This window comes from Electrophorus electricus, chromosome 19 (assembly GCF_013358815.1).
Source record: "Electrophorus electricus isolate fEleEle1 chromosome 19, fEleEle1.pri, whole genome shotgun sequence".
Classification (NCBI taxonomy): Eukaryota; Metazoa; Chordata; class Actinopteri; order Gymnotiformes; family Gymnotidae; genus Electrophorus; species Electrophorus electricus.
Window position 1 is genome coordinate 11,132,794 of NC_049553.1, and position 24,692 is coordinate 11,157,485.

Here is a 24,692-nt window from a genome sequence, read left to right on the forward strand (position 1 = left end):
GAAATATGATTGGTTTCCGAATTGTATTGTAGATTCGGATTTTTTGATTTATGCTTTTGTGGTATAAGGAATGTTCAGGTTTTCAATATAATTGTTTAAGTGGGGTTTTTTGGTAATAAAAGTATAACTTAAGTGAAAGGTATTAGTAGTAATAATGGATACAGTAGTTTGTTTCGAGAAAAGAGGGGAACTCGTTCAGATATTGGAACTCGGAATTTGGAACTGCTTTCACGAGGGCCTGTTTAACAGACGGACTTCCGTTTTAACTGAATAAAAATATTCTGAATTTAGTGTACATAAGTGAAATCAAATGTTTATTTGTAATTTTGGCCTCCTGACTGCTTAATGGCATTCTAATTAACGTATTTGCCAACTGAAAATGAGCTTTTTTGAGTCTAAGAAAACAAAATGATTCGTTTATCGAAGCAAAGCATTCTGGGATGGCGAAATTAATTGTATTTAAAGACGTTTATACTTTTATTGCAAATTAAATTTAGAAACTAATATCTTACTCAAGAATCTCCCCTGGAGAGAAATTTAGATGATGCAGAAAATTAATTGGTCAATAACAAAAATATTCAGATATTCAGATATCGTGTAATTTTGTTAAAGATTCTCTCATTTTTACTATATTATATATCAGTTATATATATTTAGCCTATTCGCGATCATTCGGACTTTTTAATTTTCTAATTCTGTCAGCCCAACGATCTGTCGTCAGAGAAAGCGGAAACTGGATAAGATGACATTTTCATGAATATAGCATTAAGAAAACATGCGTTATAAATCTGAGCATATCTTTTTCCATATTTATGTAACCATTTTTGTCCTACTTCTAAGTCTTCTCTCTGCTGTTGTTATACCAATATAAAATAAAATGTTATCATACCAATAATAAAAACATTCCAATTTAAATACTTTAGCATAGCAGCAAAGTATGGAAAACGCGCTGCTCGTTAAAAATAAGGTAAACGTATCAGGTTCTGGGAAATATCCTGAGAGGTTAATCGTAACCTGTTCAATCGTTCACATATCGAGAGGTTACAGTTTTCTCCGAGAGACCCATTCTGCCGCTTTATGTTGGTGGTAATCTCGCGTGGGTTTTGGATCTTAAACTGGGAATGTTAAAATGCACAAAAGGTTAGAAAATTTGTGAATGGTTGGCAAGCCGACCATTCTCCCTCTCTCCCTCTAACTCTTAAGCACATGTACACGCATGCACTCTCTCACTCTCTACTTGGTATGAAAACCATTTGACCACAACGATCTGGAGAAGTACTCAAGAAAGGCAAGAAAATGAAATTTGCCTTTAGTCTGTCTTTTACGAAAAATAAAAGGGGACTGCATTCGAAAGCAACCATTTGAGATACTTTTATTGCATAACCATAGATAATCTTTCGGTTAGAGCAGCATGCAAGGATAAGTGGATTTTAATGTAAATTTTACAAATGCAATATGTGGCCCGTGATCCCTGTCAAGCCGTCCTCGCGGAACATTTGAGCAAAGTTTCCTAATTGCCTTTAATTTATGAATCAGTCAGAAAGCATGAAGCATAATGTTCAGTACATGTTCCAGTGGGAGAACGTTTCGATCTGTCTCGACGAACTTGGAGGACTTTGATTCTATACGGAGTGTGCTCCTTTACAGGTGAGTTTGGGCAACTTAACGAAATTATTTCTGATCCACGTGAACTAATGAACGGCTTCTTGTGTTATCTTTGTAATATCATGCCCCTCGCCACGGCGTTTTTGTCAGTTATTGTCACTGAGGTTAAGGGTAATGCAGAAAATAATTTGAGCATCTCGTGCAACAGGATGAGAGCAAACTATGTTGCGCTCGAAGCCGGATTGCGCACCTTTTGTGTAAGCGACGACAGCAGTATGTTGCTGTTCATGTGTTTATATTATCTTTGTGGGATAAAGGCTTCATGCGGATAAATTCGTTGAGTGGAATATATATAGTAGAAAACAACACGAGAAAAATGTATGCCAATTTGACATTTCATATTTATGGTTCATTTTTTATCTTTGTCATTCTTCAGTTTACTGAAAATAACCTCTTTGTGCGTATAGCCTTGCTGAAATGTTGACATTTCCATTAGCTAAAGCAAACGTTTTTTCCATGCTGTACAACAGAAAGCTTCCATGTTGCTATGGCAATCTTAACTTTTACCAATCACGTTTTGATAACATGTCACGTGGCACTCATCAAGGCCCCGTATGCATACAACATGGCGAGTTATGTCGCCTTTCCTCAATATGCTGAAGACAAACGCCTCATAAAAACAGCAAAGGCCGATTATTATTTTAATAGCTGTTAAAACATGTAGGAATGGCCTCTAAACACTTCACCGAACTAGAGAATCATTCAGCGCGTGCTTTGAGTCTTGAAGGCGAAGAAAATGAGGTGGTTGGGGTAAACGATGGAGACGATACAGATTCTACGGCGTCGAGTTACAGTTACTCCGACTACTCAGAGTAAGACAAAACCTTGAAGTACACTTTGTATAAACGATATCAGAAAAAGTGGATTTGAAGAAAATGTCTTCTTGAACCCCTTAGCCTAACCCAGCATGTTGGGTAACTAGCTATCACCGTCGCCAACTTTGTGTCTTAATACTTATACTTTATTGCATTCTTCTAGCCAATAAAGACTGTTAGGTAGGTAACGTCTGTATTAAGATACTACAGAATCCGCAACCTCCGAGTTCAAGCTTATAAAATAATGGCCTAAAATAAAAATATTGAAAGAGCTTTGGTCCAGTCATTGCAGCTCGTTTTTCTAAGCTTGCTTTCAAATTTGGGGCAATTTCTGTTTCCAATTTAGAAAGCCAGAGTTCATAAATAATTATATGCTGTTTCTCATGTTTAGTGAATTTATGGACGTGGTTTGCAAAAGCTCACCACAGAAGTGGTGTGGCTTAATTTAGAGAGAGAATAAAACGTACGTCTAGGTGCATATCAGCTTTTTTTTTTTATTATTTTTTTTAATTTTATTAAAGAAAAAGAGTATTTTGTGTTGAAGGGATGTGGGATGCATGCGTTGAGGAGTCGTGACTTTTGTGACAATGTTCACCCAGTACTGGCAGCAAAATTGTTCCGGTGGTTAAATATTTTTTACATCAGCCTAAGAGGGGGATAGTTTAAAAAGGTAGAGGCTAATGATATAATGATTTAGATTTGTCTTGTTCCAGATCACATTCATGCTGACATCATTATTTAAAATTGGATTAGTGAGTGAACAACAACAAAAATTGAATGTTCAAATGGAATGTTTTACTAGTGAATACCATAAGTTTATACCATGTAATCTAAGTCAGCCTGTCACAGAAAGTAGAGTATCACACTACTCAGTGAGATCATGCTGGATAAAATTACATGTTATTAGTGACAGTACATAAAACCTGAAGCTCATTCACAATCATAAAATTTCACTCCATATGGTAGTGCTTAATGGTCCAGACCATTTTTCTTTTTCCATAGACTAATGGCTGAATGCTGACATATGTACTCTTTTTGAGTAAGAAAATTGTGTGGTTTAGAGCTGATCTGTTATAGCTGTTTTATTCTGTTTGGTCATTTGATGAAATAATAATATCACATTTCTGAAAGTGTTGACTTTTGGCAAGGCTAATATGGATTCTGTTTTGTATCATAGTGATGTGGAGCCTGAGTGGCTGGATGATGTCCAGAAGAATGGTGAACTGTTCTATCTGGAGCTAAGTGAGGGAGAGGAGGAAGCTGTTCTGGCCCAGGTCACCGCCAGTCAGTCTGCCGCCACCAATCACGTCCGTTTCAGTGAAAAAGAGGCAGAAATCATCACTGACGAAGGCAGGAGACGCACAAACTCCAGTGCAAAATCAGAACCAAAACTCAAAAAGCTTGCTAAGATCCTGGGAAGGAAGCGGCAACCATCACAAAGAAGAGGGGCCGGTGGAAAAGGCAGCAGCCCTGCTGCTCAGCAGCCGCCCTCCATCTTGAAGAACCAGACAGGGCAGAGGGCATGTCTGATGGTACAACAGTCATATCAAAAGGACGTGTGTGTCTACCTGAACCCTAAACGCCTGGCCAATGTGTGCCTTCCTCCGCAAGAGAAAGGGGGCTTGTTGGAGGCTTTACTGGGAGTGGTCCACCGGGGCGGGGATGAGAGAGGCTGTGTGGGGGAGAGACTTGTAATCCATGGTCTGGTACCCCACAGCCCAGCTAGCAAATGTGCACAGATCCTGATTGGTAAGGAAGACTGAGCCTAAGAGCCTTTGGAAAGAGCAGATTGGGTATTGGAAGCATCCTAGATGTGAGAGGAAATGTCAAAATATATTATTTTACTAAATTATTTACAAGAGAGGCAATGCAAGTAAAATCCACAGTAGTTCAGTTCCATACAGTCCAATTACACTGCTGAGCAAACCACCACGGGGTAGTTTTTTACGAGTGGCTTTGAAATGCTGAAATGCCTGCCCATGTTAAAGCAATTAGACCATTTAAATAAGCTAGGTGAGGTCTGTATAGCAGAGATAGGGGGACACAGATCTACCAAAGGCAGGTGGCAGAGAGCTTTGTTGTGCTGAATCAAGAGACCATTTCTGAGCAGATAATGTATCTAATAGCAGAATGTTGTAGCCAAATTGCTGAGGTCCGTTTCTGCATGTTTACTTAATTGAAGAATCAAACAAATGCATTCCATGTTTGTGGCAAAGATGATTATAGCCAAATGTTTGATTAACACAGCTTTGATCATAGTCTCTCGCTCTGTCTCTTTCACTGTCTCTCTGACTCTGTTTTCTTTAGGGGATGTTCTTGTTGCTGTTGATGACGTAGATGTTACTTCAGAGAATATTGAGCGAGTTCTCTCATGTATTCCTGGACCAACACAGGTCTGTGTGTGTTTAAGTTGGTGTATGTGTGTGCTTGCTGGACCACAGTGAACACATAGTGTGTAGCAATAGTCGTTTTCTATCTTTTACACATTTTCTAACATCATCAGCATTGCCTCAACAATCCATGATATGTCTAGGGGGCTGGCTGAGTACTTTTATTTGCACAGTGAAAAGAAACAGTAGAAATGTCCTAAACAAGCAGTAGAAAGGTCATAAAAGTACAGTGTTCACCTGGGCACATTTTTCACTGCAACTGGTAGATCCTTCTTCATAGTCTTTTTAAAAATGTACTTTATTGGGTTCTGGGTCTTTCACTATGACAATGACATTAAGATTGTGCTTATGAAAGGAAGTTGCAATCATTTTGTTATTTATGAGAAGAACACCACTGTCAGCAGCATGCAGAGCTTATGTTTGTTAATGTGGCTTTATCATGGGAAGATTATTTTTAATGGGCTTGGTAATGTGGAAAGTCATCTTCTTTTGAGAGCTCTGCAAAACTTGAAAAAAGAACATCTAAAATTGAAGAGTGAGGAGCAAGTATGTAGTTGTGGCTAGGGAGGTACCAACCAGCAGCTAGGGGCCTTTTCCGAAACCGCTCATTTAAATGCTTATGTGTCATTAAAACATTTTATTTAAAGTAACCTAAGACAAATTAATCCCTTAAACACAGACTTCTGGTTCCAAAGTACAGAACTTTGTCCCCACATGCCCTGTTTGTGTGTTAGCTAAATGAGGAGAAAATCTTTTAAGGCATCAAAGACCAGCTATGTGAAAACCCCCAGTTGTTCGTAGTTGTCTGCGCTAATGATTTTCACTTGTGCAGCATGGTTTGGTTCGTAAGGCCTGACTGTAACAACTGTATCCCCTAACTGTTTGGGTCGCTTTGTTTTGGACTTTTTTTTTTCTTGTTGTTGTTACTAAGTCCAAGTTTGGAGTTTATTATTATTATTTGGAATTTATTTTACTACTTAAGGTTGTGATGCACTGTATGCGTTGATATGCTTTTAATTGCACGTGAAATTTAAGATAGTAGCTATCAATCATTGCCATATTTTTCTACATGCGGAATGGAAGCTGCTGATTTCCCAGAAGCCTTTTCTTTTGAAGCCTCCCCAAGTCGGCTACATTCAGCTCAGCAGCCTGGGAAGGACGCAATGTGGAAATTACAGAGAAGAGTTGGCACGGCAGCCATAGTGGTTACAGTACTGCTCGCATTTGGAGCGGGAAAAAAAAAACAAAACAGCTGGACAGAGATGGAGAGAAAGATGGCGGTTTAGAGGATGATCACAGAGGAAAAAATGACACCACAGGAGTGTGAAAAACTATTTACTTGACTTCTGATTTCATCACCCACAAAATAACATGAGTGCGATACATGGCCATGCTTTTTTTCTGAATTTGGTTTAATGGGATTACAACATTTCATTTAGTACATATGCTGTTAGTTGCCAGTAAGCGTTTAGACCACACTTCTGCCTTTTCATACTGTATTATGGTGTTATAAGTAGCGCAGGGTAAAGTAGTATGTTTCAATGCCAATATTAATGTTACACGTAGAGACTTGACTCAAGAACCCATGAAAAAGAACTTGCAACCTCATGTTCTTGACCACTGCACTGAATCACATTCTTTTTGTAAAACCTATTATCTTGAGGTCTGAGTTGCGGTTCACAGTGCATTGAAATGGCACATTCCTGTGTATTGAATTCTGGTCGGGCAGAGCACTGCCGGTGCTTGAGGCCCAAATTCAGCTTGGTCTCTGTGGTTTTTCTGTGGTCACAAAGGTCCACAAATGTCCAAAGCTTTTGGTGAATGTTAAAATTGTTGTATATGCAGTTTTGCTGTCAGAGTCAGTGGTGGTACTGTCAGATAACTCAACATCTCTTCACCTCCCTGCCACTGAAGGGTGGTTTTTGGTCCTTCAGGCTCCAGAGTATTGTCCATTATTTACAGCTCATATGACTGATCTGAATCAGTGTGACGGAGCATTTCTGATCTGGGCTGCTCAGGACAGTGAGGGTAGCGGACCCCCTCTGAAGGTCAGCACACCATAGATCCCTGCTGCTACATATTGCACACTGTTGACTCTTAACTCTGCCTCACTGCATTCCAGCTGCCTGTGGCACAAGCACATACGCACACACTGAGATCCTGCTGCAATCACTGCAGTTCTCCTCTGGGTCTGCAAGGAGCTCAGAGAAAGAAGAACCCTGCTCGTCATTTTCACAGCACTGTATTATGTAACCATGTGTCAGTTTTGTAGCACCCCCTTTCCCCATTACCTCACTAAGACCTACATTTAGCAGGGGAAATAAACTTGCTCAAGGCTTCAGCAGCAGTGGAATGTCTGTTGTTTTGTTTTATCTCCAACCAAGTAGTGTTATGCAGTAGCACAGGGCAGTCTGATCCAGTAAGGTTTATTTGGACCAGGGTGGATCATTCCTCTCTTGGTCTGCTCTACACACTTAGATGGTACTGCAGTATTTCAGGTGTAGTAGAGCCGTAGGGTAGCTCCTCTCCACTGGCTTGCTACTTTTCCTGCTATTACATTCAGAGCAAGAGAAGAGTTGGAGTTGGAGCCAGAGACATTTGACTCCTAATGCAAGGGTGCAAGTCCTGCAGGAGTTCTAAGAAAAATAAGAAGTAGTGTATTGTTTAAAATAACTGAGTTTTTGAATAGTGTGCCCATAGTTTTACTGGAACCAGATGGAGGAGAACTCCATGTATCAGTCCCTGGCCACACAGATCCCCTTGACCATGCTGTTCCTGAACACATCAGAGCGCAGTGGGCTTCTTCAGCTCCAGTTCTACAGAGCTACGGCCCTGCACGCTTGGGGGGTGGGGTGGGGCTCCTCCTTCTTCCAAAGCAGTGTTTCACACCCAATTTCTGTTCACATTTTTGCTGGGAGTACCTGGTGTGGGTGTGCTGAAAGCTGGGTCAGAACAAAAAGCATTATCTGTCTGAGAGGGCTTGTGCACTGAGCTGTGAAACACTGCTCAAAAGTCACTGCTCACAGCTCTGGCTTATCTCAAGTGCATAACAAGTCAAACACAGTGTGCTAGTTGAGAGAAAATCCTAAAATAAGAGTGAACCGTGGAGGAAATCCATAGACCATCGTGAAAAGATTCAACAGAGCTTATGATGGTGCTAGGCTGAAATTGATGCGGAAACATTTTTTTGAGGTTCATCTGTGGTATATTTCTCTCTCATGTCCCCAGAGAGCTACACTTGGTTGGACTTAGTTCCAGCTCCAATGTATGTTTCATTTCTGTTGTACTAATTGGCATGCTCATTAAAAAGGATTAGTGACAGGTGTGTTGTATTAGGGTCTGAATTAAACTATGTAGGGGGGTAGCTTTTCAGGACTGGGGTTGGGGGCCTCTGCCTTTCTCTATATTTCCGTATGTCTCTCATGTATTCAGGGGAGGTATACAGAGCAGTTTGGTATAGTCTCTGGGATATTGTAGCATCTTCTGACTTCGTGTCCCCCCCACCCCCGTATGTGGCAGTCACAGTCTTCCATTATCAGCATTCAGCTCCCTCTCTGATCACTTCCTCATTAAATCCTCACAAAAGCACACTCGGACAACAACAGCAAGCTGGCTCTCCCCTTCCTGTAAGAGAAAACACATGATGGTCTTATGAAATATGAAATGGTGGTTCCAGCATAGCTGCAGTAAATGGACGACTTCTCTCCTTTAGATTTCAGCCAGCTCTCATCTCAGATAGAGAAGTCCTTTCAGCTTTGGCCTGCATCTTGTTTAGAGTGTGATAATAAAAATGTAGCTCCCTGCTAATGCTATGTAAGGAGACTGAAGGCAGTATTGTACGTAGTGCACTGCTCCTCTTTGACTATTTTATTGTAAAAGAGTCATATGGATATTTATTATATGTCAGGCTTTATTAACCAGTATTGAATGCCATAGTCTACCAGAAATGGCAGTAACTGATGCATAACTTGAAGATGAGGTTTGGTTTCAGGCCTGCTTTATCGCCATGGTAATCAGAGGGCACTGACTCTCCTTGTCTCTGCCCTCTTTAGGTGCGGCTGACCCTGGAGACTGCCAGTGCAGACGTGGGCACCATGGACCTCGCAATGCCCAGACCAAGGCCCTCCCCTGCAGTCAGCCAGCTGGTCCGTCTCCTCTGGGGGGAAGATACTGTGGAGCTCCAGATGTCTGTAGCGCACATACCTCATATTGTCATGTACCTGTCACTCAAACTGGACTCAGAGTCACCTCAGGAGGAGGTCGGTCTTTCACTTTAGGTGTCAATCCATTTCTCTTTTCTCCTCTTTTATTCCAGTCTTACTCTTATACATGCTGACTTAGACGTCCTTAAAAGATGGGCTTCCAGCTTCTTTTTGTCTTCATTTTACCTGTAAGTTTGTTTGTGTGTGTGTGTGTGTGTGTGTGTGTGTGTGTGTGTGAGAGAGAAAGAAAGTGAGTGTACACATTTGGAGTATCCTTCTTTAGGAAATGTGGACAAGCCATTAAACAGTGAGGATGTAGGTTTAATAACCACCTCTCATCATGATGTAGATGTTCAAATTATAGTGACAGAATAGAAAGGATAAAACAATCAGTTCAGAGCTTCCAAACTGAGCTACAATTATTGTGGTTTCAGAAGCCAACTACAGCTTGAGCTTACCATCCCAAACAATATACACCAGCACATTTGTTCCTTAGTAACATCTGCTTCCAGAGAGTGGGTCTCACTTGTTAATGACACAATAGACTCTTTTAATGTTTAAAGTTTTACAGTTGCAGTTATATCAAACTCCATGGAATATAGAATAAGTCCAGTCTTGGAAGACTGAAAATGTGTAAACTCCAAAAAATCCCAAAAGCCCCACCCCCATCCTCACCTTCGGTCCACGTTGCACAGAAAGGGAACATCAGAGGAGTTCATGTTTTCCCTGCACATGTTGTTAAGGGTGTTGCAAATGAAGTCTATCAAGTGTGTAAGCATTGATTTTCATGTGCTGAATTACTTTACTCCACAAGAGAAGCAGGCCCAGAGTGCACTAGTCTCTTTTTAGGGTCCACCGCCTTCTTCCAGTCTTGAGTGGTTATGTTCCAGCAGTTTTGAAACGTGCGTTTCTGAATTTTGAGACTGTGTGTGTTCATGAGGTTCATGCTGCTCCAAACCACAGGATGCAGCAGTGCCAACTTTTTTACCTCCCCAGTCTTTCTAACACAGCGAGGATCTAAAGGAAGTGGTTTACACTGCTGGGGAAATGTGGTGGGCCATGTGTGTCTGTGCAGATGAAACCCTCGCAACCCTCTGCGACTGCACTCACATAAAGGTCGTCTTGAGTTCTTTTTTCTTGCCACTGGAATTGATTGTGTGTGTGATCCAAAAAGGCTTTTGGAGGAAGGCTTGCATGCCCCTTTCTTCACACATTCATAGCACAGGCTAGTGCTTCCTGTGCTGAACATTCCTTGGTCACATGGGTATTGTAATGGTCTGGGTTGACATTGGAAGTCCTTAGCCTGATTCCTGTAAGTAGGCAGCACAATGTCTGATAGTTGCTAGAAGATGTAGATTTTGGGATAGATGTAGATCCTTCAGCAGTTTCATGAGTTAGCAACCCTGTATAGGGTTTGCACTGTTCATTTCCCCGTTTCATGGAAGGGTCTACAAATAAGGCCCCAAACAAAGCCTGTCTGCTCACACATGGGCAGAAAGCTATAGCCTCCCTTTTCTGGAGACATCCATTGGACTGTGACGATGGCAGCTTGAAATGTTTGCACCCTCCTGGGTAATAATGACTGGAATAACAAACCTTATAGATGCACTGTCCTTACTGTACATGAGCTGGCATAAGTTGGTACAGGATACACATTCCTGAGGTTCCTCATGGCATCAACAAATGCCTTATGACCTGGTGGATTCTTCTGAGAAATGTGGCTTTGTAACACTCCTGAGTTCCTGATGCCTTCTAGGAGTTCCTTGATGCTGCTCTGTGCAGAAATCCTAGATGTGGCAATGTTGTTTTCATGGGAGACTTTAATGCCTCATTGGGTTGTGATGACAAGTTGTGGAGTGGAGAAAAAGCAAAGCATGGTGTTGCTTAATTAAACAGCTATGGCCTCTGACTGGTTACTTGGTGCTTTATTCATTAACTGGTCATAAAAAAAGCACTCTTCCAGAAAAACACACAAAACATCATGGTTGCATCCCGGGTCTAAACACTGGTACCTGCTGAACTAGGTCATTCTTCAGTGTGATGTAAATTTATGTGTGAGTAACCTGGACCATGAGTGCTGAATACTGCACTGAACATCGGCTAAACATCCCATTTTAAGCTGAAAATTAGTCCACTATTCAAGAAACACCAGTCCAATAATCATCATATCTGTAGGTACATGGAAACCCCACTACACATTATCTACTTTCATAGGAGGCTGACAGTTAGTCAGGTGATAAGAAATTGTGTTTTAAGGCTCAACTAAAACATACATTTTAAAAATGCATACTCAAGCCAGGGGAGCTTGAGATGAGGGTTACTGAGCATGAGCTCTGAAGCTCCATATTTCACAGTGGTATCTTGCATCTAGAGGAGCACAGGTGTCCAGCACAGGCAAGTGTTATCACAGCAGATGAGCACAGACTACAAACATGACCTGCTCAGCTCCAGCTATGGCAAGCTCTGTAGCTCCAGCATTGGGCTTCATAGTCAACTACAGTGGCAACATTAACAGCAACAGTTGCCACAATCTTATCCTTTCTGTGTTTTAACTGTAAACTTAGTGATCTACACTTGTGATGTTCACTTGCTGTTTTGTGTGTGTGTGTGTGTGTGTGCGTGCGTGCGTGTGTGTGTGCGTGTGTGCGTACGTGCGTGCATGTCTGTGCACCCATGTATGGGAATGTGTATTCAATTTCTGTTGTGCTACCGTGAGACCCTTTCACTTTTTCCTTCTCAGCCCTTCTCTTGTTACACACACACACACACACACACACACACACACACACACACACACACACACACACACTCCCACTGCCTTCAAGTTTCTAAATGCTGTTTGGTTGAAGTGTTCCTGTTCTGCATACTAATCAGAGCTCAGTAAAGGAGGCTCCCCATGCTTTCATCCTCTCTGAATACATCAGAACTTGCGCATCCACCCCCACCTGTTCCCTACCTATTATTATCTTAAACTAGAGGAGGGATTGTCTTTACAAGCCTTCAACCCTTTAGTGGAAACCATTGCTTCTGTTCATGCCACCTCATTCCTAAGCAGGACACTGGTTCAATTTTTACAGGAGTTGCTGCAGCTGCCTAGCCAGGGTTTAGTAATGCCCAACAGATGCAACAACAGAGGCCCCAGTAAGACATATAATGTGTGCGTTTGCTGTGACCTCTGCCATGCTCCTGAGGTGGCCAGATTTCTGATTAACTGGAACTAACAGAACCTGAGTGGCCCAATAGAACCAACAGAACCCGGGGGGCCTAATAGCATCAACAGAACCTGCAGTTTGGGGTTTGGTTAAGATTAAGGCTAAGTGGAAGCATCTAACAGACAAAGATAGAAACCCAGGTCCAATGGCAACTCTCGAGAGACCAGTCCAAATGTTCTTTGCAAGCAGTGATCAGAGGTTGTACAGTAAAGTTCTTTGGTGTTCCCTGTTCTTTGATGTGCGTGTCTGTTGCAGGAGATCCTGTACCAGTACCCACTGTCTGAGGCAGCAACACAGTTGAAGTCGGTGAGGGGCATCTTCCTCACGTTATGTGACATGCTGGAGTGTGTCACCGGAGGACAGATAGTCAGGTGAGCACAGGCACCGAAAAAAACCGAGGTTGGTTTTTTTTTTTGGTACTCTTTTATGCCATTAGCAATTGAGTCATATTGTGTATTTCATTAGTGTGTAGGAATGTACTTGTGTGTGTGGTTATATGTGTATTATATTGTCCTCTTAGCTGTAATGCAGTAATTGTCAGCCAGCTCTTGCTGAAATGACATATATTCTTTCTTCTTTAGCTCTCTTTGGCGCTTCTTTTTACTCTAATATTCTGTCACCCTCTCTCTCTTTTCCTCTCTCTCTCTCCAGGCAGCGACATGTTACATTTCAGCTCTTGATGATGTCTGTCAGTGATGACTAATGCTACTCGAGATTTCTGTCAGTGGGTGGTGTTGAGTTCTGGATTTTCTCGCTCTTGTCCTTTTCTCCCCTGCTGTGTGTAGCTCCTCTCTGCTGCTACAGAAGCAGCTGGTCCACGTGGGCTACTGGAAGGAGGGATCCAACCTGCTGGTGATCGGCCTCCCCGCTGACAGGTAGTCAACAGTTAATGATGCCAATGCCGACCAATAAAAGCACTGAGTGGTAATCAGCTGTTTTTTTTTTTCACTCTGTAGCGGGGTGCATCAGTGTCAGCGCTAAAGCTGATCTGCCTGTGAAATGCTTTGATGCTGAGCTGAATTAGGCATGCTACCGCAGGGCAGTCACTAACCGGCGTAGCACTGTGCTCTCCAGACGTGGAATGCTGGTCTGTACAGGCTGTGTACGGATCAGCTTGAGCTGTATTTTGGTGTCTTGTCAGTGTGGAACTTTGTCACGTGATGTGTGTCCCTGTCTGGTCCTGCAGGGTGCCACTACTGCATCTGCAGACCATTACTGAGGGCGTTGTGCATACTCTCAAAGTCATGTACGGCTCTCTGGACAGGTGGGTGGTGTTCTGACGTACTCCACCTAAACCCAAACCTACACACGTTCTGCTGATTTCTCTGTTTTTTAAATTAAGGCTCATTCCATGTAAAAAAAAAACAACTCGGGCACTTTTTTTTGTGTACATTTTAGCATTTTGTAAATGCTGTAAAACTGAATGTGTCTTTTACTTTGTTAAAATGAGTCACAATGCCTGTGTGTGGGTGTGTGGTATATGTGTGTGGGGGTGGCTGTGTGTGTGTGTGTGTGTGTGTGTGTGTGTGTGTGTGTGTGTGTGTGTGTGTGTGTGTGTGTGTGTGTGTGTGTGGGCGTGTGAAGAACAATGTGATTTTTGCTGTCGAGTGGGAATCAGAGAGCACTGATTTATTTGCTCTGGAGTTCTTTCTGGCTCACTGTTTTCCTTCCTGCTTTCTCTCCCTCACCCTTTCATCCTCCATTCCGTTCTCTCTGTCTCTCTCTCCCTCTCTTGTTTTTTTCCTTCCCTCCCTGTGTCTCTCCCTCTCTCACTCTCTCTGTCTCCTCTCCTCCACAGTTCCTTTTGTGAAGTGGAGCATGCTTCTAGGCTGGATCATTTCTTCTGCCTGTTCTTCCAGCGGTTCATGCAGCTCTCTTGTTTGAGTGATGGCTCTGGCCCCTCCCCCCAAGACATTTCCAGAACCCTCTTCCTGGAAGGTTTACCAGCCGTACGCTGGCTCACTTTACCGCCGGATATCAAGGCAGGTGACCTATTCAAGGCAGACACATTGCTTTAAACCCCACACTGATCCTCTTCTGTGATTAATTAGAAGGTCTAAGGTGCCTGTCCTAAATACTAAGCAAAGGGTGCCTCTGTTTCAAGTTCAAGTTCAAGTTCGGTTTATTCGTCACATACATAGTCATACACAGTATAACTCGCAGTGAAATGGTGGAGAGTGCTCTGTCCAAACTGAGGAAGAGAACCAGGGGTGCATAGAGAAAAAGATATATATACAGATGTTTTAGTTTAGATTACATATCCTGTGGCCTAGCATGTAGTAGCTAGCACAGAAGATCTACTGTGGTCATCCAAAGTTATTTTAACTTATGGCACCATGACAAGAATTGACTCGGGGGTGTTGAATGTCGACCCTCAGCTCTCAAACTGTGTACGTAGATGTGTTGGGGGTTCTGGAAACAGAAGATGTGCACCTCCGTTGTCTCCTAGCTGATACGCCCCCACGCTTCCTCTGGTTTCACAGGTCGAGGTGGACACTGTTCTGTCAGACTTTGAGTCATCAGATTTTGGTGAGATGGTGAGTAAAAAAAATCAACCCATCTTTCTTTTGGGCATTTATGTGACTAATTATATAAAAATGAAATAACTATTTGTTTTATAACTTTTAGATCTTCTCTTTCTACCTCTTCCTCTTTTTCTCTCTCCTACTCTTTGATTGATTAGTCAGAAGACTTTTATGGCACGAGGCGTCTGTATGTCACGTTGGGTTCCTGTCTCTTCTACCAGGTGAGTGACGGTCCTGCCTGACTCACTGCACTCATCATGCTAAAATGGGAGCCTCAGATCTGTGTCTCAAGTGCAAGAACACAGTGCCGGCTACTTTCCCTAACACCCTTCCTCTTGTACTGTCTGTCCCCCACAGGGCTACCTGATCGCAAACCACCTCCCTAAGCAGGACTTGCGGGACGTGTGTCTGTACTGCCAGCACTACTGCCTGCTGAGCCTGCCTACTGAGCAGCGTGTGGGCCAGCTGGTGGTATGGAGGGAGGTTTTCCCCCAGCGCTGTGCCACGCCCCACCCCGGCTACCACGAACCCCATGGCCGATTCTTCCTCCTTATTGTAGGCCTGGTAAGTGTCATGATATAGCAGACCTTTACATCAGTACACTAAAAATAAATATAAAAATATCTTGAATGTAGGTAATAAATGGGATATTTCTCTTCATAGATGAACACTTGATGAATATGTCTGATACGTACCCATTTACAATTTAACAGTTTTTGCTTATTTACATTAATTAACAGAACTGTTGCCAGATAATTTTGCTTTGCAGTTTTTCTTTCTTAAAGATTGCATTTTCCTCAGTGCAGTATCCATGTTGGGTGTATTCGATGTTTACATGTGTGTAACTTTGCTTTGAAAAGTGCTAGTGATACAAATGTGGACCAGGTGTTCATTCAGTTCAGTTGCTCCTCAAGTTCCTGTTAAGAAATTACGTCCTTGGGCTTGCGCGTTCACTGAAAAGAAATTAGTGCTCTCACTGAAAGGAAGAGGTTTATGAAAGGTTCTATGCGCATGTGTATTAAGCCTATCGATGTTGAGCAATACAATAACTGTCAGCACTATGGTTTAAAATATATTTGTAATACATTTTCTACTTATGTTAATTGCAAAATAATTCAGGAAACATCAGTTATCTTGCGTTTATTATTTCGGCATCCTGTGACAAATTATAAGTATGAATGTTTGCTGATTCTGTCGTTAGGATCATGCGTTTTGATTTATTGACTAAAACAAGTATATTATTACTCTAATTCTTATTGAATAAAGAAGCAAAGGAGGGCTTGTTCAGGAAACATTGATATATTTTCAGAATACATTTTCAAAACTTGGTGGGGATAAAACCAGCCATTTCAGAAAGTGGTGAGGACATGTCCACAGCATGGTTGTCACTTTTCTTTAACTGTGATTGTCTTTTGTTTCCGTGTTATCTGTCATCGCCTTTCAGAGGTGGAGGCTTAATTAACAGCAGGCTCCTGAACTCTTATGATGATGCCACGCAATGTTTGGTTGGCCTGCATGCCACGTGTAGGTGTTTTTGTTCAACATACTCGTATGTGTGCAAAATTTGATCATGGGCAAAAGGAATTTGTGTCATTGAGGACTCAGACAGAGTGCAGAGTGAATTAGCCTCCCATATCTCCATATCTTCCATTCTAAGATGACGTGTTTGATCATATGTCACCAGCTCAGTGAAACTCAGGAACTGAAAGAAAGATTCAGCCTTTTCCCAATTTCCTCTGCTTATGTTGGCAGTTTACACTGTATATTTATAAAGTAACATATGTAACCTTTTTATCCAAATGCATTGATCTCCAAAGCACACACTCTGTGTGTGTGTACGTGTGTGTGTGTACGTGTGTGTGTGTACGTGTACGTTTGTGTGTGTACGTTTGTGTGTGTGTGTACGTACGTGTGTGTACGTGTGTGTGTGTGTGTGTGTGTGTGTGTGTACGTTTGTGTGTGTGTACGTACGTGTGTGTACGTGTGTCTGTGTGTGTACGCGTGTGTGTGTGTGTACATTTGTGTACGTGTGTGTGTGTGTGTGTGTGTGTGTGTGTGTGTGTGTGTGTGTGTGTGTGTGTGTACATTTGTGTACGTGTGTGTGTGTGTGTGTGTGTGTGTGTGTGTGTGTGTGTGTGTGTGTGTGTGTGTGTATGTGTGTGTGTGATATATTCCATGCTGTTTTATCTAATATCCTCTCAGATGCCTCCCTGCAGCTCTGTTCCCCTTCTGCTGAGTTAATGCAGGCTGAGTAACACATCCGACCCAGTGTGGTCTTCATCCAGCAACCCTGTGCTTTCACACGTTCAGTTATTTCTCTCCAACCTCTCACTTTCCATCCTTATCCCATCTCTCTGTCACTGCTGTCTTCTCCTCTACCGATGTGCTTTCTCACCCTGCCAGCAGTGGCCATGACTGTGGCCGTTCTCTTCCTCTTTCAGTGCCATAAGGACAATATGTCATTGACGTGAAAAGAAAATGATTATGGAAGGAGAATATTTTTAAAACAAATATTTTGTGTTCATTCCCTTGTTTGCCTGTTTATGCCTGATTTCCTGTGCTCCTGTATCTTCCAGAGGCACTTTATGCAGTGTGTATTACTGGAGGCGGGCGGCTGTGCGTCGCCTGCCATTGGCTCCCCTGGTCCTGACTGCATCTATGTAGACCAGGTCAAAGCCACTCTCCTTCAGCTAGAGAGCCTCGACTCTGCCATTGAAGACCGCCTCTCCGCCCCGCCCATGCCTTCCCTGTCCTGTGCTGACTGGTTTCTTCCTTCCGGCGGGCGGGACCGGCCGGAAGGGATTGGCAGCTCACCTCTCCTCAACAGGCTGACGGCAGCCATCAAACCTCCTTCGCCTGGTGCCATTGGCCGAAGCCTGTTTGGAGAGATGGGACCAGGCTCCGGTTCTGCAGGGCTGAAAGGCAGGAAGCCGAGCCCACAGAGGAGCCTGTCAGACAGTGGGAGCGAAGGACGTGGGGACTTAGGTGGGGCCTTCACACCGGGACTCAGTCCTCACACAACACCTGACGCTACACGGAGGATGCCCCCTGTTGGCTCACGCAGGGATTCGCTGGGCTCTGGGGGTTCAGATGGCAGTGGCAGCAGTGGAGGACTGTTTAAGGTGCATGTGGTTTTATTGCGCTTTAGTTTTCAGTGTAACAGAGTTCCTATTTCTTACCATTTGTGACCTTCTGTGCCATAGTAATGTTTGTTTATTTAAGTTTGTCTGTTTGTAAACATATACATAGTAACTTAATCCAGCATTATCTTAATAACACAAAGTCAGAGTTGTAGCACAGCCCCTTCATTAACTAACTGGCACAGAAAGTGCAGATAAATTCTTGGCCCACCAAGATGCTAAATATTGCTTGTGCCTTGCCTGTGTTATTGTAGAGAGGTCATCTCTATGCAATACCATTGAGTCATTCATCATCCCTTTTCCTCCTTGTTTTTTTTCCCACACTGAGACATGTAGAAATATGGGGAGGCTCAGATTTGAATCCAACATGGACATCACTCACCTCATTCTAGCTTTGCTGTCATGTTTTGCAGAATGTAGAATGTAGGTCTGTAACTCATAAATCACTATAAAGAAAGACAAATACAGTAAAGACAATGGAAACTCCCTATGATCACTTTCACCGAATGTTCTGGTCTCAGACGCAAAGCTCTAGGTGCTCCTAGTTATCACCCCTATGAGAGAGCCACCTGATACAAGCAAAAGATTAAACAAGACTGTCCAGTCTGTGGGTTAAGCAGTCACTATATTGCTTATTGCAGCAGTGTTCTGGTAACTAGGTTCAGTGTTAATGTCGCTAAACGGCTGTGCCTGTGTCGGCTTTATGGAGCCAATCTCTGTGTGTTGTGTCCACAGCTCCCCAGAGCAAGGCAGCCAAACCCGTTCTACCTGGGCTCTCTGAAGAAGAGCCTGTCGGAGAGGGAGGTCGAGGAGATGCAGAACACACTGAAGTGAGTTGGTGGGGCCCAGCAGGCACACGATGAGGTCTTCGCTCAGTGGACACGCATGCAGTGGTTCTCACAGTTTGGTCCAACATGATTGAGATACTCCTCTGGTTAAATTGATTTTAGTGAACTTGATGCTAAATAAAGTCATGCTGTGTGTGTGTATGTGTGTGTGTGTGTGCGCGTGCGCGTGTTTGTGCCTGGGCCAGGCTCACGGCAGGTGCGGAAAACACACTCTTCCACTATGTTATGATGGAGTCGGTGCAGGGCATCTTCATCGCACCCACACACCGCGAGATCTCCCAGCTCAGCGGCTCTATCCACCCGCAGCTCATCCGCAACTTTCATCACTGCTGTCTGTCCATACGGCACGCCTTCCAGCAGAGCCTCTCGTCACGGGTACGAGGCGGGTGTGGGGGGGGGGAGTGAAGGGTCTAACACCATCCATAATGGGTAGGAGAGTAGGTATGTATGAGAATATCAGTGAGACAGTTGCCCATGATGTCCATGAGTGCTGCAGCATGTGGATACATAATACTCCTCCATTGTGTCAGTAATGTTTAACCTTGCAGAGGTGTATTGTTACTCATCCATCCTGTGTGTGTGGTAACAGGAGAGGCGAGGAGGTGATAAACCACAGGCTTCTCGCGGGCTTGGACCTGTTAGAGAACATGGTGTTCTGTTCCAGTGCAAACCAGAGAACTGGACCGACCACAAGAAACCTGCTCCCACCATGACATATTGGGTTATTGGGTACATTCATTTTACTTACACACACACACACACACACACATCTGTGTGTGTATAAGCAAAGTGCATTTTGTTTTAGATGGGAAACAGTCAGTTGAGGAAAACTGAAATATTCCAGCTTTGAAGTACATCCAGTAAGCGGATGAGTATTTTTAACCAAACAAAAATGTTTTCCATCTCAGCTGAACTGACACTGAACTCAGGCACCCTGTCTATGTGGGCTGTTTGTGGTCTCATACTGATTAATGTAATGCAAAGAAAGTGTAACCAGGGCTGAGTGGAGCACAAATCACCTGCAGCTGGCCTCAGAGTAATCTCACCCAAGCACAGCTAAGATGGCAGGCATGCTGTCTGTTTTCCTTTTCCATTACACACACACACACACACACACACACAGTCTCACAAATGCACACAGTGCCATTATTCCTCTATCTGTAAATCGGTGGTGTTTGTTCTTCTGTACAACCACACATAGAAGGACATCAGAATAGATTTTCCCTGTAGGACATCTTTTGTTATATGTTGCAGGCGGATGCTTCTGGAACCTGTCCCTCAGGAGTTCTACGTGTGTTTCCATGATTCCGTGGCAGAGGTTCCTGTGGAGATGGCATTCAGGCTGTCATTTGGCTTAGCAATGTGATATGTCGTCAGGATTCCTGGGGCACACTATATATAATTTAATACAGCACCTGTGACAGGGAAGCACAAGTCTGATGCACACAGCTTGGTGAAAGGTTTTACATAACCAATATCACCCCTAATGTGGAAAACTCATTGGACGCTGTATAAACCTTAAAGGCCTAGTCAATTATTGTAATAGAGAGGAAAGAATGAATGAATTCAGCCCTGCTACTTCATAAAATCTGTTCATGGGATCAGAACAGATGCGTCATCCAGTCACTGAATGTTTAACTGACAAACGCGTTCACTAAAGCTAGTGCCTTGTAGGCCTTTGGACTGCCTGCAAGGAGATGTTGGAAGTCAGTTATGTGTGTCGGATGTAGTGAAAAATTTCAAGTTATACCTCAGTTCATGATGTGTACAAAGAGCAGAATCCAGCTAACAGGGCAGTAATGCAAGCTCCTGTATTTCTACTATAGAAAACTTATGCAAGGATTCAGTTACTCAGTTAGAAACATGTTATTTTATAGACATCATATTTATAGTCTAGGAAGGATTATGTTCACCCCCTCTCCCCGTTGTCATGCTGGACCAAATGGAATGAATGAACGTTAAGGCATGCCATGATAATCCATGCTGTTGGCATAACAACCACCTTATAGTCATGTCCAGCTTTATTAATATTTTATGATATGGAGGAAGATGTTTATTTATGATGTAGCAATTTTCTATAAAATATCAAAATAGGATTGTCATGTTCACATATCAAATAAATGCAAAAGATTTGCTGTCACCTTTTAAGAGTGTCATTTATTCCATACCTTTTACAAAAATAGAATTGAAGCATCAAGGAGCCTAAGCAATAAAGCCTTGATACACTGACGCTCTAAACATATTAAACACATTGAGTTTAATGTTCACTTTTAAACTGATTCAGCACAAGGCTCTTATCTGCTAATTAACATAATTAAATCAGAAGTGAATGGTAAATGGTGTGAGAATCCTGAATAGCAGTCAAAGCAGAGTCAGGATTATTAGTTTTAAAAGGTGTACTTACAGAGGTGCAGATTCTCCTTACTCGTTAATTTAGAATTCTAAATTTCAAAATATAATCTTGGTTTCACTCACCTGAAAAATAAATTATGCAAATAAAATAAATTATGCAGAATTCAGAAGGAAAACAAGTTTGAGATACTGAGTATATTAACAAAAAGTCCTGCCAGAGATAATTTAGAGTGCCAGCTTGGAGCATCAGCACCCAAAATGTAAAAGCTGAGGCGGTGCGAAAACTGGCCCAGATCGTGTTTTTGAATGAACTTCAATCCCTTCCAGGCATCATTTGTAACCAACTTCTCGAAATATATTGTGTTAAAGTTATAAACTTGCACCCTTCAAAATACACTTTTAGCCATGTTTTGGGTTAAGTCATGAGCTCCTTAAGCTGCACTCTCCACAAGCATCAAGTTCTTCTTATAGCAGTCCAGACTGCAGAGAGGAGTCCCAGTCTTGGAGCAGGAGTACTTCTTCAGATTTGAGCACCCCAAGACCCCACAGCTCACTGGAGCTGGAAGAGGTGGTCGCGGAGCAGGGGTAGGGGCAGTCACCCCGGCAGGGTAGGACACTCCCATGCCCTGGGCCGAATCTGTGTACCTCACCATGGGCACTTGTGCCTGCTTGGACTTGCGTTCCTTCGTGCTCTTGAGCTTGGCCTTGCTGGTTTTGGTAAGCCTCTCGATGGTCTGGTTTTTGTTCTCCTCTGCCTTCTTGGCGGCCTGGAGGCGCCTCTTGCGGGCGCGCTCCTCGCGCTTCTGCAGCATTTCTGCCGTCACCTCCTTCTCCTTGTAGCCCATGGGCAGTTCCAGCAGGGGCTGGCTCTGCTGCTTGTGCAAGAGCGCTTTCTAATAGGACACACACGGAGATGCACAAAGATAAACAAAGAAAAGTTGATTAAAAACAACTAAAAACTATCTTCACTGATAATTCGCCTAGTAGTAGGACTTTAGAAAATGTGAAATAACACCAGTTAGAATCCGTTTATTAAAGGAAAGAATATGTTTGGCACAAACAGCCATCAGCATCAAAAATAATTATAAGTCAGTTACCCCATAATAAGTGTAGTTAAGACTTGGCTTAACTGATTCCAGGGAGTAACTGCAATCAACATTAAAGATGTAGATGTAATAAAAATTTCAGCAAGGTACAAAAGGTTTCCAAAGACAAGTGACATACTGGACAGAGGTCCGCCCTCAGCTTTGCAAGCAAAGTGCCTCTCATTTCTACAAATGCATTAACTATACATTTTCTAATGTTTAAGATACCTGTCTGGCAGTAAGAAGAGACTCGTCAATTTCTTTCTTCAGCTCTCCATTGTCGTCCAGTTCTCCTTTCTCCAGAGCATCTAGCCATCGCTCTTCCTCATCCATAGGACCTTCCAAATATGAGTCTGTGTCCATGTCCGGCAGAGGAGAGGGATCCAAGTTACTGTCCTCATCTGGAAAATCAGGCACATTGTTCACTATAAAAGATTTTGAGAGATTCTGAATGGATTCTCTTTACCATCCTAATTAAACCGATTTGGGGGAAAGACTATTTCTTTGCATGACAACAATGATCCATTGTAGTTCTGAACATAAGTCAGAAGAACAAATGAAATAGTCAGAAAGAAGAAATCAGAAAAACGCAATGAAAAAAGTGCTGCTTACAAAGACCCTGAGCATGGTGACATTTGTTTTGTTTTTTTTGTCTGGAAGATTTCTAATTCAGTGAAACTGAAAACCTTCAGACACACTGTGCATCGCCTTACCCAGCCAAGCACGGTATTGCTCAATGGGGACTCCTTCAGAGGGCTCATCTTCATCAGAGTCTTCCTCGTCACTATCCACAATCAGGGGAGACAGGGAGTGCAGTGCCTCTGGAACCACCGTAAAGGTTGGCACACTGACCCGTAGTGAAGAAGACGGATGGTGAATACGTTTCTTTAAGTGTACTGTCACTCATACATTCTCCAGGCACTTTATGAGACACACCTTCTTTGTAGGTGTCAAGTTACAAACTGTGGCCCATTTGTAGACATGCTCAATTTGAGCAAGCTATACTGCAACCACCCAGATTTTGACCACAGGATTGCTGTTAACTGGAAATTGACACCGACATGCTAAAACCCAACACCAATGAACCACGTTAACACCCACAACCATGCAACTAGCAGGGCGGTATTATTTCTGCCCGTCACACAAATATTGTCTGGCCAGAAGTGGTCCTCTGGATTGACATGGACCTCTGATAAAACAGGCTGAAGGGTGGCTAACAAACTGTGCATCTCAGCAGAGAGGCTTCGGTCTGTAGTCACACACTTAAGAAAACGTCTATATGAAAAGTGTACCTAATAAAGGTGTAAGTGAAAGCAGGACAATTCTAATAACATGCTTGGTGAGTGTGTAAATAACTTAAAAATCTTTGCAAGGCTAGTTATATTTAGAAAATCTCAGTTCCACTTACAACATGCCATCTGGGATTTGATGTAAGAAACTTATTATATTACAACTCTCACCTCTTTGTGCCCAAGGTTTGTCCTCCTAGTTTAATCTTCAGTTTAAGCTGTGGAGGTTTCAGAACGATGCCAGAGTCTGACTCCAGAGCCTCAGAGGAGAAGCTGTGACCATCGTCGCGGTGGTGCTTCTTCTTATGTTTTTTGTGCTTTTTGTGTTTTTTCCTGTGAACATTGTATTCATCCTCATCCCCTGAAGAGCAAAAAAAAAGAAGGCATAACACCTCTGTGATCCAGACAATATAGTATTTTACTCGACTTCGTACATGCCACAGCTGAACGTCTAAACTTGCGAGACCTAACCCAGGGATATTGCAGAGCTCATGTTCTCTACGCGCTGCATATCACTGGAAGACTAAATCGCTACCATAGTTGACTATAAATATTCACAGAAACTATGGCCCAAGTACTTATGCAGAGATGAATATAAATAGATTGGTGACTTGCACTCACAAATACATCTAGAAAAAAGGATTGGCGGTATACTGCTCTGTCTAACGTAGTCTTTCTTTGGCGAAGTTCAGTCAGCCAGCTAGCTAGCTCAAGCTAATTTAGCTAGCACGGTAGTACCTTCGTAAAGTCACTGTAGACGCCGCGTATAGCCAGTACATACTTACCTACAAGAAACCTGGGGTGGATCATGTCTTTCCTTTTCCCCATGGACACTTTCTGAGCACCAAGCTAGCGACCTAGCTGATCAACACTGCAACCATGCTCTGTAAAATCATCCGCTAGTTATCCAGCTAAGCGAGATGCATCCAAATATTAAACTATGGGCTTCAGGGGAAAAAAAACGATATTATCCAAACCAGGACTCTACTTTAAACGGCGTATTAACTGTACGATTTTAAAAAAATCACGCCGATAAATGCACTGGTTTGCTTAATTTTCAAACACTGACTAGCGTTGTAGCAGCATCTATTTCCGGTGTAGCACTAATCCAACGTTGTTCTACACCAACCAGATCATGGGTAATGTAGTCCAACAACTACCTATTTCTT

General features: G+C 42.8%; 2 protein-coding genes across 3 annotated transcripts; one reads left to right on the plus strand and one right to left on the minus strand.

Annotated features, from left to right (window-relative positions):
• Positions 1-1,248: 1,248 nt before the first annotated feature.
• On the plus strand, positions 1,249-20,937 carry intu (inturned planar cell polarity protein). 2 transcript variants are annotated; one of them, XM_027022487.2, is made up of 16 exons: positions 1,249-1,647; positions 3,658-4,229; positions 4,788-4,873; positions 8,923-9,129; positions 12,540-12,655; positions 13,070-13,159; positions 13,471-13,548; positions 14,083-14,266; positions 14,768-14,821; positions 14,968-15,030; positions 15,167-15,373; positions 17,386-17,931; positions 18,685-18,779; positions 18,983-19,172; positions 19,387-19,526; positions 20,052-20,937. In XM_027022487.2, exons 1-16 carry the CDS (start codon positions 1,556-1,558, stop codon positions 20,161-20,163), a joined length of 2,832 nt encoding a protein of 943 aa, XP_026878288.2. In that variant the 5' UTR covers positions 1,249-1,555; the 3' UTR covers positions 20,164-20,937. The 2 variants fall into 2 exon arrangements, with proteins under 2 accessions (XP_026878288.2, XP_026878287.2); XM_027022486.2 differs by lacking the exon at positions 1,249-1,647 and adding an exon at positions 2,221-2,477.
• ino80b (INO80 complex subunit B) lies at positions 20,935-24,630 on the minus strand. The gene is made up of 5 exons (XM_027022488.2): positions 24,309-24,630; positions 23,695-23,884; positions 22,948-23,081; positions 22,463-22,635; positions 20,935-22,042 (listed from the first exon to the last, which is right to left on the minus strand). Exons 1-5 carry the CDS (start codon positions 24,349-24,351, stop codon positions 21,581-21,583), a joined length of 1,002 nt encoding a protein of 333 aa, XP_026878289.1. The 5' UTR covers positions 24,352-24,630; the 3' UTR covers positions 20,935-21,580.
• Between the last annotated feature and the right edge of the window lie 62 nt (positions 24,631-24,692).

Coding starts and splice junctions, on each gene's coding strand:
- intu (XM_027022486.2), top strand. CDS start 2,332: ATGGCCTCTAAACACTTCACCGAACTAGAGAATCATTCAGCGCGTGCT. Junction 13,549..14,082: donor ATGTACGGCTCTCTGGACAG/GTGGGTGGTGTT, acceptor TCTCCTCCACAG/TTCCTTTTGTGAAGTGGAGC. Junction 14,267..14,767: donor CTTTACCGCCGGATATCAAG/GCAGGTGACCTA, acceptor CTGGTTTCACAG/GTCGAGGTGGACACTGTTCT.
- ino80b (XM_027022488.2), bottom strand. CDS start 24,351: ATGGGGAAAAGGAAAGACATGATCCACCCCAGGTTTCTTGTAG. Junction 23,885..24,308: donor CCACCCCAGGTTTCTTGTAG/GTAAGTATGTAC, acceptor TTTGCTCTTCAG/GGGATGAGGATGAATACAAT. Junction 23,082..23,694: donor CAAACCTTGGGCACAAAGAG/GTGAGAGTTGTA, acceptor ACTACGGGTCAG/TGTGCCAACCTTTACGGTGG.